The following is a 14,864-nucleotide window of genomic DNA, read 5'->3' on the forward strand; positions in this document are numbered from 1 at the left end:
AAAAGAAGTTCACATAATATAGTAAATGCACTAGTATTGATACAAAAAAAATATCCTGAATACCATTTTCCAGCCTAGGATTTTTAACATTTGATTTGTTGATTCCCAATTCCAATAAAAGGCCGGATAAAATGTTTATTTCAACATTACTTTTCAACCCTTTCAATCTGCAGTTGTTTTGTCACTACTTTTCTATAATAATTTTCTGTAGGTTTGCTCGTGTGCTGACCTTGTATTGTCAGCTTTGCAATATTCATTAAGTGTTAACTGAAGAGGTAAGTAGTCTTTAGGATGACAACTTAACACCAAGCTATTCTAACATATGAAACTAAAATACACTGAAAGTACTTAATAAAGAAAGCCAGTAAGTTCTTTTTTATAAAATATAGCCTGATTTTAGAGCAAGTCATAGCAAACCTATTCTAAAAGGTTTGAAACATGCATATGATTTGTACAGCATCAGTTGTTTCGAGATTAGTTTTAGATAATTTAAAATACCATCCATTCGTAACACTTGCATCAGTTGTGTTAATGAAGTCAATAACAGTGTAACAAATTGTGGGTCAACTGCTACACTTAACATTCTTTCAATCCAACATATAATTGTTGTGGAGTGAAAAAAGTATTTTTCTTGGTAATGAAGCTTGCAGCCAATTTTTAAATCTTCCACTTTAACATATAGCAACTGTGTCCTTCAAATTGAACAGATTCACTTACCAGTTCGTTTGCTTGATCTATAGTAAATACGCTATTATTCACGCTGTTCCCAACATCACAATTAGCTTCAGCCAGTGATGCAATAAACTGCTTGCATTCATTCTGCATGCGGGTAAAAGGAATAGCTATCTCATCATAATAAAGATGCTCTGACAAAATAGCCATCAATCGTGGCTGTACTGCACGTGATACAACAGTACAATCCTGAAATTAAAGCAAGGCTCAAATTTAGTCAGGCATAATACTAATATTGCTCACAAAAGCCTAAAACTTTAAATGGATGCCAGTAGAAATTATACTATATTGTTTGAATGTCACAAGAAATCCCAAAAGTCCAGAATTCTTTGCAAGCTAAAATGTTCAAGATTTCTAAATGCAGCATTTGTCCCAGTCGGTCTACTGTGCTTTATTTGTCTACTTAAAATCATGCTTTTCCTTGCTAATGTGCAGTGGTTTACCTTCAATTGATTATAATTTAGTAGTCATGACATAAAGCAGAACTCATTTAGACAAATAAATGCAGAAATGGATTAAAATACAACATGTGTGGAGTGAAGGGTTGCAGATCAAGATACGAAAGCAAAGTTTCAAGATTGAACAGAAAATAAGGAGTCTGAAGACAGAAAGGCTTAATGAAAGGTTTGGTAAAATACAATGAAATTAAGATCAAAAATTCACTTAAAATATATTTTGTTCACAGCATGTAGGCCAATACAAACTTGGAGTGTGACATCCAGATCTTAGAATTAGAATCCCTACTTGTGTGGAAACAGGTCCTTCAGCCGAACAAGTCTACCCTGACTCTTCAAACAGTATCCCACGCAGACCCATTGCCGTACATTTACCACTGTCTCATGCACCTAACCTATACATCCTTGAACACTCTAGGCAATTTAGCACAGCCAATTCACCTAACCTGCACGTATTTGGATTGTGGGAGGAAACTGGAGCACCCAGAGGAAACCCATGCAGACACTGGGGGAACGTGCACAGTCTACACAGTCGCCAGAGGCTGGAATCAAACCCGGGTCCCTGGTGGTGCGAGGCAGCAGTGCTAACCACTGAGCCACCGTGGCACCACTCAATGTCTTGAGGGAAAAGGGTGTATCTAGTGTCTCCTATATAACTTGTAACAGGAGGCATTATGGTTAAAATCCAAAACTGCTTTAAACTATCAGGCAACAAAGAGAGAGGAGAGAAACAGATCTAAAATTCTTAATAGTTATATAAACTCCATACCTTTCGCAGTGTAGCCCATTCAGAAATTACTAATGAAACAGCAATTCTCTGCAGCGCAGATTTAGAATTTAAATGAAATAATAATAATTGAGCTAGTGACTCAGCTGGTTTCACTTCTTGGCTGATGAAGTTCACACTTGGCTCACACAAGGAACAGCAGAGGGCTCCGAGCAATCTTTAGAACGAGAAGATTAAAAAAGTGTTACATGATACAGTTATGATCAAACAGGTAATCCTTAGTTCTTATTAAGTGCAGAGAAGTCTTACTTCAGAAGAACTTCAGCATTTATGGTTAAAATAACCTATGATCATTTGATAATATGAAACTGGCTTCACCAAGTTAAGGTCCCAATTCTCATCATGAGACCCAAATTGATGAATAATTGTAAACATTGTCTCCCAGTTTCATTTGCTTTCCTAGCTTAACTCAAAAGTTTATTACAAATCAAAAACAAAATTAATTAGATTGAAAATTCTTCGGAAATGCATTAGAAGTGTGGAAAAAATGTAAATTTTGCAACAGATATGTAATGTTTTTGTTAAAATAAACTTACAAACACAGGAAAGAAATTTCACATTCCTGTGAAACTACTATCTCTGCAAATGCTTTGCAACGGCAGTGCTCCCACTTATAAAGCTGGGAGTGACAGATTTCTAAACTGAAACAAATCAGTTTGACTGCGCTCAGTTTTCTCACACAAATCAATATCTCTATTGAATTTATTAGAGAGATAAGGCTATTAAAAAGATTGACGTATCATATGAAACTCAAATAAAACAGTTAACAGTACTGATTTAAAGTCTTACTTTACCTAGCTGCCTTTAGGCGTGTCCTAGTTACAACATAATCTCTGGTAGCTTGATCCTCATTAATGGTGTCTGAGCCAGCAATATATTCTTGCCTCACCTCTTTGGTTTGAGTTTGAGCTTGACCTTGTCGATGTTTACTGCAAGATTTTTCCTATAATCACACAAAAAAAACAGGTGAACACAATAAATTACTAACCAATGTTGACATTTTTAAATGTACACTGATCGAATAAAATTAGTGAAATATTAATAGGTAATTCCTAGGTTAGTAACAAGTACTAATATCTTTACATGCTGTACAAGTAGATGTAGATGAACTATGTGTCTATTATTAATTTTTGAAGACTAAATCAAATTTAGAAGTTATCAAGTTATATGTATTAAGCGTCAAAATCAACATCACATTACCTTTTAACTCTAGAAGTTCCTTCAACACTACTTTTTTTATTAATTAGATTAGATTCCTACAGTATGGAAACAGATCCTTCGGCCCAACAAGTTCACACCAACCCTCCGAAGAGTAATCCAACCAGACCTGTTCCCCTATCTTCTATTTATCCCTGACTTGGCAATTTAGCACGGTCAATTCACCTAACCGGCACTTTATTGGCTCTTTATTGTTTCTGTGGGAGGAAACCAGAGCACCAGTTTCACATCGAGAATGTGCAAACTTCACACAGACAGTCGCCCGAGGCTGGAATCAAACCTGGGTCCTTGGTGCAGTGAGGCAACAGTGCTAACCACTGAGCACAGTTTAGCTTTCTGGTGAAGGGTGTGGACTCCTAATTAATACAAGAAAATTACCTTTGATTTGGACTTAATCTCCAGTAGCATATTTGAATCAATTGGTAAATGAGAAGGTTGCATCATTAAACATAACCAAGCTCCCATCCAAGGGCAAGCAGCAGCAACAATGTACTGAATAGGGGCTTTATTCAATAGCTCCAACCACACCTAAATGCAAGATAAAAAATACGTTAGGTTGGTATATCAAAACTTCTGGCCTTGGCACCTTTCCAGATTAAAAATAAAAACGTAACAAAAATCAAGGTTTAAAAAAAAATGATTGAGCCTAGGTTGTTACATTATTCATGATATAAAATATGATCAAAAGAACTTGTAGCCTTAAAAAGTGAAAGTTGTTGCAATTTAAATCTTTAGATATGAAATACTGAGCTTTGAATTCAATTTTTTGATTTGGAATCTGGGGCTGAAATGATTTCTAAAGAAGGGAAAAAAAACACTGACTAAAAATAGTGATAATGATTACTTAATGCCATGATATCAGCCAGCAACTCCCCAGGGAGGTGTCAAAAGATTCTCATCTTCTATTTTAACTTGCAGCCTATGAGGATGTTCACATATTGGAAGATGGAACTTTACCTACAATTGACAAGCCTAAAAACAAATTTCTACCAACACAGAACACATAAATAAGCTTATATTTTAAGGGGCTGCTTTGGCAGACAGAAGATGAAAGGAAGGGTGCACCCATCAAACGCAGTTTGAGGACGCTTTCTCTGTCTGAAATAGAAAAAAGTGCACATTGACATTATTGATTGGAAAGAAACATCAGGACGTTGAGAACTCAGGCATAACTGCTACTGCTGATGGTCCTAGACACCAAATAATAAACTGTGCTCTCAGGCAAAAACCATACTTCTCAATGATACCCGAAGGCTTCTAAATTGTATAATCCTTTCCCTTACTTAACACTGAACACTGTCCCCTTTTCACTTTGAATCTACAAATGTACATGTGTCTGTGTATGTGGGGCCCATGTGGAACTGTATCTTTATCGTTTTTCTTGGGGTTGGCATGTAACAAAATTGTTCCTTCACTCAAGAAAACCATGTAATTGTCTCTTTATTGTTTCTGGTGAAAATAATTGATTGTATTTTAACTGGGGAAAGGTGCAGCTTTGTGTTTTAAGAAGAACTTAAATCTTTGTTGCAACAAACTGAGAACGGAGCAGATTCATTCCTCCTTACCTGGTCATAAAACAAAGATAAATATGAGGAGTTTGGAGGATCAATATTTTGATCTAATTCTATTAAGTTCAACATAAATAAGATCAGATTTTAAAATTGGATATCAATACTAGTCTCCCTAACTTACTATCAAAAAGTTAAATCACCCTAACGTATTGAAAGTGCCATGCATTCTTTCAATCCTATGGTCCCAGGAATGTTACGTTTGCAAAAATTATAACAACATTATTTTTAGGACTGTCATGCAACAGTCTTGAGATAGTCACATGCTTGGTCCTGATACCATTGAAAAGCAGTAGTTTTTACAACATCTACGTAATTCAATGAAGCAGTTATAAGGTTTCTGTTAAAATAGTTGTTGAAGGAATGGGCACGAATCTAAGTACTTGTAGACTAATCTTTAGACAAACGCTAACCCAGGAAAGTATTCAGTTACACAACAGGTTGACTTTGTTCCCTACTTACCAGATAACCTTGTAGATATTTTCTAATTAACCTGCACAGCATTATTATTACACACCTCTGGAGCAGGTGGAAAGTGAACACAGGTCTCCTGGTTTAGAGGTAGGGATGCTATGATCGTGTCCACAAGAGCCCTCAGACTAACTTTGCAATCACTCAGTGTAAGTTTCGATAAAAGATGAAAAATGTGAGCAGATTCACACTTCAAATTGATCACATAAAAAAATTTATACCTTGTGTGATCATCACATGATTCAAATGCCACTAAAGGAGAGATTTTAGAGTAGAGTAATCAGTGACCAAACAGTTCTTCAAAAATTGCTCAATAAATTATATCTAAACAATTTATCGCATATAAAAAATAAAGATAGACCAGTTCCCACAATTAAAATCAATTTTAATTGTTTTAGCCCGAAGTCAGAAGTATTTTTTATCAACAAAAATACTAAAAACGTTAAAAATGTTTTGCAAATTCTTATGTTAACAATGATTACTGAATTGAAGAACAAGGTACCTTTTGAATAAGTTCCAAAATTTCTTGATTGCTTTCCAAAATACACGATTGGTATATATGTCTCAATACATCTTGTAGAATTGGTGTCAACCACATTACACAGCTCTAAAACATGAAAACAATTATTTCCAAATGCTTTGCATACGAACTATTCTTTTGCTATAATTTTTAAATTGATACAGAAAATGGCATCAGTTGCATACTTTACACCTCAGTATAAAAATACATACTTGATCTCGTGTAGATAGAAGAGTGAATAAAGTTTCCAAAGCTGCTTTCCGAACAGAAGAAATAGTGTGACGTAAAAATGGCCAAACCCGAGGAACCAAAACTGTAAGTGATTGCTGGGTACTGGTAATTTAAAACAAATTGCAGTTTTAAGAGAAAAAAAAATCTAAATGTTTCATGCAACATGACATTTAGTAATATTTAAAAGTATGTGCAATATTGATTGCATTTATGACAATATTTGTCACATTTAAGAATTTTAATAAAGTTCATGATTGAATTTGTGCTTATAGGAGACACAGACATCCCAATGTGTGCAATGGTAGGATTCAGGTTTGTATTTATACTTCAGCATTTAGTCAGCTCCCATTATTGACCATCAGGAGGTTATTCAATGAAGAACAAGAAAATTGATTTCAATTGTTTTTGGATTCTTCAATCACACCTATTAAATGCTGCCTGCTGCGATTAAGAGAGCCACAGTTTCTATTCATTCTCTCTCCACAACTAAAGACACCCAGCCCCACTATTAGAATTTGATTTTTTTTTTCAACTCTTCACTCCTTAGGATTTATTTTTGCTGGAAGTTGTTAGAACATGAAATGCACTAACAAAAGCAGTGTTGGAAGTGGAATTTATTAATGCTCAAACAGGAAGTGAATAAATTATTTGGTAAAGAAAGAAAAGAATTAAGATGGTCTAGCAAAAAGACAACAGATTGGGACAGTGTATCTTTGAGAGTTAGAACAGGTATTGTGGATTGACTTGTTTCATTTGTAAAATTATATGATCTGTGCAAGAACACAGAAAAAAGAATTAGATGGTAAACATGAAGGAAAGAATAAATCTCAAGTGAATTTCAGATAATACATCTAATATAAAAATTATTTTCACAAGATTGCTCAGTAGCATTAAAATTTAAGTAGTTACCTGTACTGTTGAATTTGACTATATGTCAATAGTGATGACAACAGGGTCATGATGCTGTTAGTAGAAGCTGTAAGATCATCCAATTCCAAAAGTGCATCCCATAAAGTATTGACAATAAAAGGCACCTAGCAATACGAAAATGCAAAAAGTGGACAATAGCAAAGTGTTCCACATAGTTAATAAGAATAAACTGAGGAATGCAAAAATTAAAAGTTTACATTAGGAATTTTCAACACAACTGGATAATGTAATCACAATTAGAGGGACCATATGCAACCTTTCCTGTTAAAATTCACAATATATCTGGATTGGACTGAGAAGACAAGAGTATACTGGCTAGGATGGCAATCTATGGTAGAACTTGTAGCTTTAAAAAGAAAAGGTTGTAACAATTTAAATCTTTTGATTCTTATGAAATAAGTATTGACTGAGTGAAATTTTGCAATAGAAAAGACAATACTAGCTAAATGCAAATATTCAGATACAGAGAAATATTAAAGATTGAACAATATAACTACTGGTACCTAAGTTAGCAATAACTATAAATTTGAAACTTCTTCTTTCATCACTAAATTCTCAAATGAGAAAACACTTGAGACCATGTTGATGATCTTCAATCTATCGCAACATGTTTTGTGAATACATCCAGAAGTATATTTATTAGGAGAAAAATGTGAGTAATGTGCTGTCCATTAAATAAAAAAAAAACGCTTTAGAAGTCAAATCTGATGTTTTGCTCTTTTAATGCTGAGAAACACAGTGAAAAAAAAAATCTGTGATACTAATTGACTGATACAATGTTTTAAAATCATTCAAGAGGGATGGAAGAAGAGAAAAATGACAACAAGTTAAACTTGAATGCCTCTAAATAGAGTCATAGAGATGTACAGCACGGAAACGGACCCTTCGGTCTAACACGCCCATGCCGACCAGATATCCCAACCCAATCTAGTTCCGCCTGCCAGCACCTGGCCCATATCCCTCTAAACCCTTCCTATTCATATACCCATCCAAATGCCTCTTAAATGTTGCAATTGTACCAGCCTCCACCACTTTCTCTGGCAGCTCATTCCATACACGTACCACCCTCTGTGAAAAAGTTGCCCCTTAGGTCCCTTTTATATCTTTCCCCTCTCACCCTAATTATATGCCCTCTAGTTCTAGACACCCTGACCCCAGGGAAAAGACTTTGTCTATTATCCTATCCATGCCCCTCATGATTTGTAAACCTCTACAAGGTCACCCCTTAGCTTCCGACACTCCAGGGAAAACAGCCCCAGCCTGTTCAGCCTCTCCCTATAGCTCAAATCCTCCAACCCTGGCAACATCCTTGTAAATCTTTTCTGAATTCTTTCAAGTTTCACAACATCTTTCTGATAGGCAGGAGACCAGAATTGCATGCAATATTCCAACAGTGGCCTAGCTAATGTCCTGTACAGCCGCAACATGATCCCCCAACTCTTGTACTCAATATTCTGACCAATAAAGGAAAGCATACCAAACGTCTTCTTCACTATCCTATCTACCTGCGACTCCACTTTCAAGGAGCTATGAACCTGTACTCAGAGGTCTCTTTGTTCAGCAGCACTCCCTAGGACCTTACATTAAGTGTATAAGTCTTGCTAAGATTTGCTTTCCCAAAATACAGAAAGCGAAAATAGTCCAACTCTGAAAACTGAGAACTTATGAAGGAGAAACAAAGTAAAAGGAAATGGTAAACAGAATATGAAGTCACAAAAATCAATTTGGATAACTTTAATGCATGAAATTTCTTGGAAAATGAAATTTAATCAGTGCCAACAAATAATCTGCAGCAAAACTCAATAGTATGTGTTTCAGTAAAAAAAAATTATGACTGCTTATACAGTGTAGGAGAAAATGAGGACTGCAGATGATGGAGCGTCAGAGTCAAAGAGCGTGGCACTGACAAAAGCACAGCAGGCCAAGCAACATCCAAAGAGCAGGACGTTTCGGGTGCAAGTCCTTCATCCTGAAACACTGACTTGCCTGCAGCTCAGATGCTGCCTCACCTGTTGTACATTTGTCAGCACCATGCTTTTCAATTTATACAGTGTAGCTTTATTTAACGTGTCCAGGATCCAGGATTATGGGGTCCAGGATCCAGGATTATGGGGTCAATCCCTATTCAAGACAGCCTGTGGAGAAATGATTTCTGATTTTGGACTACTGGATGTTCATGGCCAATAATATGGAATGCTTCTCAACTAGATCATCACATTTTGTGGTGCTTCTTCAAGGGTTTTATAATTCAGACTAATAACCAGTCCACATAAAAACATCTGTGTCATGGAAGCAATCCTGAGCACCACCATTCTGATGGAATTAAAACTAAAGCAGCAGAATGAATGGGTTGCATCATGTACCACTATACTGGGGAGAAAAAAAATGTGATCCCAAACAGGATATGAAATAAGGTTCCAGGTTAACAAGATTATTTTGAGAGCTTTACAGGATACTGAGAGGGTCAACTTTCACATCTGATTAGATTAGATTAGATTACATTACAGGTGGAAACAGGTCCTTTCGGTCCAACAAGTCCACACCGATCCGCCGAAGCACAACCCTCCCATACCCCTACATTTACCCCTTACCTAACACTACGGGCAATTTAGCATGGCCAATTCACCTGACCTGCACATCCTTGGACTGTGGGAGGAAACCCACGCAGACACGGGGAGAACGTGCAAACTCCACACAGTCAGTCGCCTAAGGCGGGAATTGAACCCGGGTCTCTGGCGCTGTGAGGCAGCAGTGCTAACCACTGTGCCACCGTGTCGCCCACTCTGATCACATGACTGGTTTACGGAACTACTTGTCTCCTTCATTTTATGCCAATCTCTATCCACCTTAAGAGATATTTCTCTGTATGCCTGCTGCCCCTAGCTTTCAACTCCTCTTTCAGAACACTAATTAACACCTGTACATGTTGTATTCATCAATAAAAAAAAGGTGGTAACCAGGATAGAACCAGCTGTTTAAAGGTCTTGTTTGCTTACAAAAGTGAACTGATAAAACTCTCAAACTTGAATAAGGAAAGTACACAGTTTAATACAGTTTCTAATATTTAGGATTCTTATAATTCTAAAATAAAAAAAACTATATCATTTAGAAAATACCACTAGAATAGATTTTATCCTCTGATTTCAACCTCTCGTAGTTTTGTAAACTAGGGATAAATGCAAGATACGGCTCAATTCTCACCTTATTGTCAACATTCAATTCTTATTTTATATGCTACTTTATTTGAACACTATTTAAAATTAAATAGAAAACACAAATTTGGGGAACAGAGAAGTAGAATTGGCTATAGGAATAGCAGTGCAACTGGAAAATGCAAAATTGAGGTATTACATCACCACCATTGAAGCAGGATTGAGTTAAATCATGAGGAATTTACAGAAATCTTGCCCACTATCTAGAGATGACAATTTAAAATAGGAATGTTAGAGGTGTGCAAAAACAGAACAACTATAAGCAAGATTCTGCAAACAAGAGAGATGTGAACTACTGCATCAACCAATATGTTCAAAAGAATGTGTACTTCCACCAGGATTGGACTGGTTTGCTATATTCACAGCAATTTCAACCAGCCTTATTACCTATCAATATACAGCAAGTGGATTGAATTAACTGCACTGCAACTTTACAAGTAACTATGCAGGCAATGAAGTGGGAAGTACTGAGACAATAGATCAGAGCAGGAATTCCTCAGGTTCAGTCCCTGCTCTGAATTGAGTTAATTAATTGCAGACACAAAAAAACAGTTTTCTAATTCCTCAAAATCAAAAGCTTGTAGGTGGAGAATAATGCCTTGATAAAGTGTTCAAGGTCTGTTTGCATCTGTGGAACTGCAGGCCCACACATGAAGTTGCAAATCTAAAACAAAGCCTAATGTAAGTCACTCAGCTTCAAGTTCTTTTCTCAGACTTGTTTCTACCTTAAGAATATGCTATGCTTACAGAAGATTTTGTACTAACCTCAGATGCTTGAAGTTGTACAAGATTTTCCACGACTGGTACAAGCGCAGCTGCTGCTACTGCACGGACGTCATCATCCAAATCTTGCAAACCATCAACTATAGTAGGAAGGACTTTTGGTAACAATGTCTCAATCAAGTCCTACAGTAAAGTACAAATACTTACTATTGTCATTTCACATGAATCAAAATATGTACAAATCCAAAGAATAAATACTATGTTTAAGATTTATTTCTAAATTACTGCAAATTTTGTAGAAACCAGTAAATTGTTACAACTTACCTGCCGAACTGCCAAAGCATATTTTATTCCTAGAAGTCCACCATGTCTCACTTCCCACTGTTCCTGTGCCAGCAATCTTAGTAAAACAGCTACAGTTCCATGCACCCCCCTCTCATTCATGTACTTCAACACAACTCCAAGTGTTTGAGCACAAGTTTCGCGTACAGGTGCCACAACCTTTAAGACAAAATAATCATATGTTTCTATATATTCCTCACTTCCACCCACCCATTTAAGTCCATTGAGATACTGAGATAGTTGATCCCAAAAGGAGATTTCATTGGACATTAAAGCTATTGCTCAAACAGATAATCTGTGTGATTATGTGCTTGATCAGACAGGGAATTGCACCCTCCCTGAACAGTACATTTTTCTTCTTCAAAAGGTAGGGAGTTTGTAATAAATCTGTAAAGCTAAATTACAATGCACAACTGATCTGAGCTGCAGTCTCGTAGTCTGGCATCCATTGTAGCTGTAGGACCACCTAACTTGCTCAGAACATACAAATCTTACTAAAAGCACCACTAGTAGTTTTAATGCTCAAAGTTAGCATTCTTTAATTAGAAAGGAAAGTGTGCTTCTACATTTAAAATATTCCAGTAATCAAGAATAACTTGAAATAAACACTTATACACAGCATATAAGTTGGGACACAAAGCTTTCTGTATTGTGTTAACAATATTTTATGTACTGTGAACTATATTTAGGATGTAGTAGCTATTTACATTGCACGAAGGCTTTTATAAAGAATAACTATTAAACAACTTCTTTTGAAAATAATAGATTTAACATGTTCATGCCTTTTGGAATTTCATGTGATACTGTCATTTATACTACTGATTTAACACTAAAACTGTTCCCTCCGACCTAAAGTTTAACAGCAGAACACTTACTTCATCAGAAACAAAATCTCCAAATCTGTCCAGTGCAAACACACAAAGTAGACGAATAGCCAAATCCTCTAGCCATTCCTGGTGTTGTTGTTCAATCTGAAAAATAGAAAGTTAAGACCTAGTGTAGACTTCACAAAATAAGCAACAACATGGGTGATCAAAAGTTCTTCCTGACCTTCATATTAATACAAACAAGGGTTTTAGTATTAGAAACATTAATTTGCACAAGTTCCATGTTATTGTTATAATAAGATTTTGGTGCAAGAGATGAAAAAGGCATGAATGGATTTTGTCAGCAGTTGGAACAAAGTAACAGTTGTAAAGATTGTATTAAGGTTTAATACAAAACATAAAGGTTTCAAAAACAAATTTTATTGAACAGCGAATGAAATTATTTGATTTGAGGGGAAATGATACCTCCAATATTTCAATGTTCTGGGGAGTCCACTAAGTTCTGAAGCTTAGCCCTAATGCTCACTAATCAGAGTTTTTACATGATTTGATTACCCAGTAATCTGTGCTCTCAAATCTTTGCCATATCTATTTTAAATTATTCCTTAGGGGATTCCATTGATTAACACTATAAATTATAGCTTTAAAGATTTTCATACTTTATTGTCTTGTGGGATTTATTTGATTAAGTCAAAGAAACAGGGAGTTGGTATTCCCTTGAGTTAATGGCTCTGCTATCTGAAGTAGAAGGGATAGGCACAGGACTCTGTCACTCAGGGGAAAGTGAAACTGCATTAATCATAGCTCTAGAGAAAACCAACATCGTATCAAATTTAGTCTGAGATTAGTGGAAAACATACTTGTCTGCAGAAAGGGCATAAACATACATATTTGAGTGACAGAAATCATTGAAATGTGCACAGGTTCAAACATTGCACCCTCACTACTGATAACCTAGTACTCTCATGCAACCAATAATTTTCTTTTTCAAAATTCATAGGCAAGACAACATTTGACCTTTTTTTAAAAGAAAGAACTGTTATGTTAAGCATCAGGTAACTGAGGCATTGCTTAACACAAAAGCTATAACATAGTTATGGACCATGACTTCAAGACACAATTCTGAGAATTTCCTACATCATTTCCATCAGTCAGCATCTCACACTTAGATGGACATAGCACAGAGCCAAAGACAATGCAGTGTGAAATCACATTTAAAAATTGCTGGGATGATCAATCTTCCTGGGAATTAAATAAAACTGTTACCGTAAGATTATAAAATATATTGAATAAATTACATTCTCACTCAAAAATAACTTTACTATCTCTCAGCATGCCTTTTTTCATAGCATGTTTGCAGAGCCCCCTCTTGGCAGAGAACAAACAAAGCAACTGAAATCTTCCCGACAGCACTTCTGCAGTTTACTAATCACAGGAAACTTTATAAAACGGCTACCTATTTTAAATGATTTTAAATGGTTAAAACAATGCATCCCTCAAAAAAACAATTCTTTCATTCCACCTAGAGTCTTAGATCCAGACAATAATAAATACAATGGCAACCAAGGTCTAACCATGTCTTCTTAAAAAACTCAAAACCTCTCCACTTCTTTTGTATTCATTTTACAGTCCTATCTTTTACATTATTGCCTTTAAATTATCTGTGCACTTGCATTTCTGCATTATATTTCTCTGGCCAAAACTGCATTTGTGCCCATCAACTATTTTACAACCATCAAACTTGGGTATCATTTCTCTTTTGCGTATAGCTTAGCAATTTGTATAAAATGTTTCAAAGTTTGTGTCTACTAAGTATTGGATTAGGTCATGGTTGTGGAAAGAACTGATTTTTTAACCTTTCAAAGAAAGTAACCAATACTCATGTGAAATCAAAACTCTAAAGTGATATGAACATACAAATCACACACTTTTCATTACAATTTATAATTAGATATTAGCTGATCTCATGCAGAGTTAAGACCAAGTAGAGTCTTTAGATGAATTGAGGTTAGAGTAATTAGATTAGATTCCTTACAGTGTGGAAAGAGGCCCTTTGACCCAACCAGTCCACACCAACCCGCTGAAGAGTGACCCACCAGACCCATTTCCCTCTGACTAATGCACCTAACACAATGGGCAATTTAGCATGGCCAATTCACCTGACCTGCACATCTCTGGACTGTGGGAGGAAACCCACACAGACATGGGGAGCATGTGCAAACTCCACACAGACAGTCGCCCGAGGCTGGAATCAAACCTGGGACCCTGGTACTGTGAGGCAGCAATGCTAACCACTGAGCCACCGTGCCACCCTAGAGGTCATGGAATAACTGGAGAAGTGCATGTAGATAACAGTCTCAAATTTTAAGTTATATACTTGGCCATAATTTTCGTATTTCCCAGTTAAATTCTTATGTCTATAATCAAAATGGAAACACACTGTATAAATCTGACCTGGTGTAGTGGGCACAAAAATGACTCCTGCATCAGAAATTCTGGAGAAAGACCCTTTAATAGGCAAATGGGAGATTCTGCAGCAGGAGCCCTGATGAATGGGAAAGTGTAAGTAAAGGTGTCGGTGAATAACCATACACTGAAACAAAGCCTCAGATCAATATGGAACAAAAATTAAACGCAGAGCTTCACAATATCATGGCGTTATGGTGACAAAAGGGGTAAAACAATGACTGCCGATGCTGGAAACCAGATTCTGGATTAGTGGTGCTGGAAGAGCACAGCAGTTCAGGCAGCATTCAAGGAGCAGCGAAATCAACGTTTCGGGCAAAAGCCCTTCATCAGGAATAAAGGCAGAGAGCCTGAAGCGTGGAGAGATAAGCTAGAGGAGGGT

General features: G+C 36.3%; 1 protein-coding gene across 2 annotated transcripts in view; it reads right to left on the minus strand.

Annotated features, from left to right (window-relative positions):
• Positions 1-14,864, minus strand: part of btaf1 (BTAF1 RNA polymerase II, B-TFIID transcription factor-associated) — a 126,505-nt gene that overhangs the window by 39,644 nt on the left and 71,997 nt on the right. For both annotated transcript variants that reach the window (XM_043712510.1, XM_043712509.1), the window contains exons 10-19: positions 12,065-12,160; positions 11,172-11,348; positions 10,890-11,030; positions 6,892-7,016; positions 5,964-6,084; positions 5,734-5,838; positions 3,571-3,720; positions 2,769-2,917; positions 1,957-2,131; positions 718-921 (exon numbers count right to left, since the gene is read on the minus strand). In XM_043712510.1, coding sequence (XP_043568445.1) covers positions 718-921; positions 1,957-2,131; positions 2,769-2,917; positions 3,571-3,720; positions 5,734-5,838; positions 5,964-6,084; positions 6,892-7,016; positions 10,890-11,030; positions 11,172-11,348; positions 12,065-12,160 — 1,443 coding nt within the window. The remainder of the gene's footprint in view (positions 1-717; positions 922-1,956; positions 2,132-2,768; positions 2,918-3,570; positions 3,721-5,733; positions 5,839-5,963; positions 6,085-6,891; positions 7,017-10,889; positions 11,031-11,171; positions 11,349-12,064; positions 12,161-14,864) is intronic.

This window comes from Chiloscyllium plagiosum, chromosome 22, assembly GCF_004010195.1.
Source record: "Chiloscyllium plagiosum isolate BGI_BamShark_2017 chromosome 22, ASM401019v2, whole genome shotgun sequence".
In the NCBI taxonomy this organism is placed as follows: Eukaryota; Metazoa; Chordata; class Chondrichthyes; order Orectolobiformes; family Hemiscylliidae; genus Chiloscyllium; species Chiloscyllium plagiosum.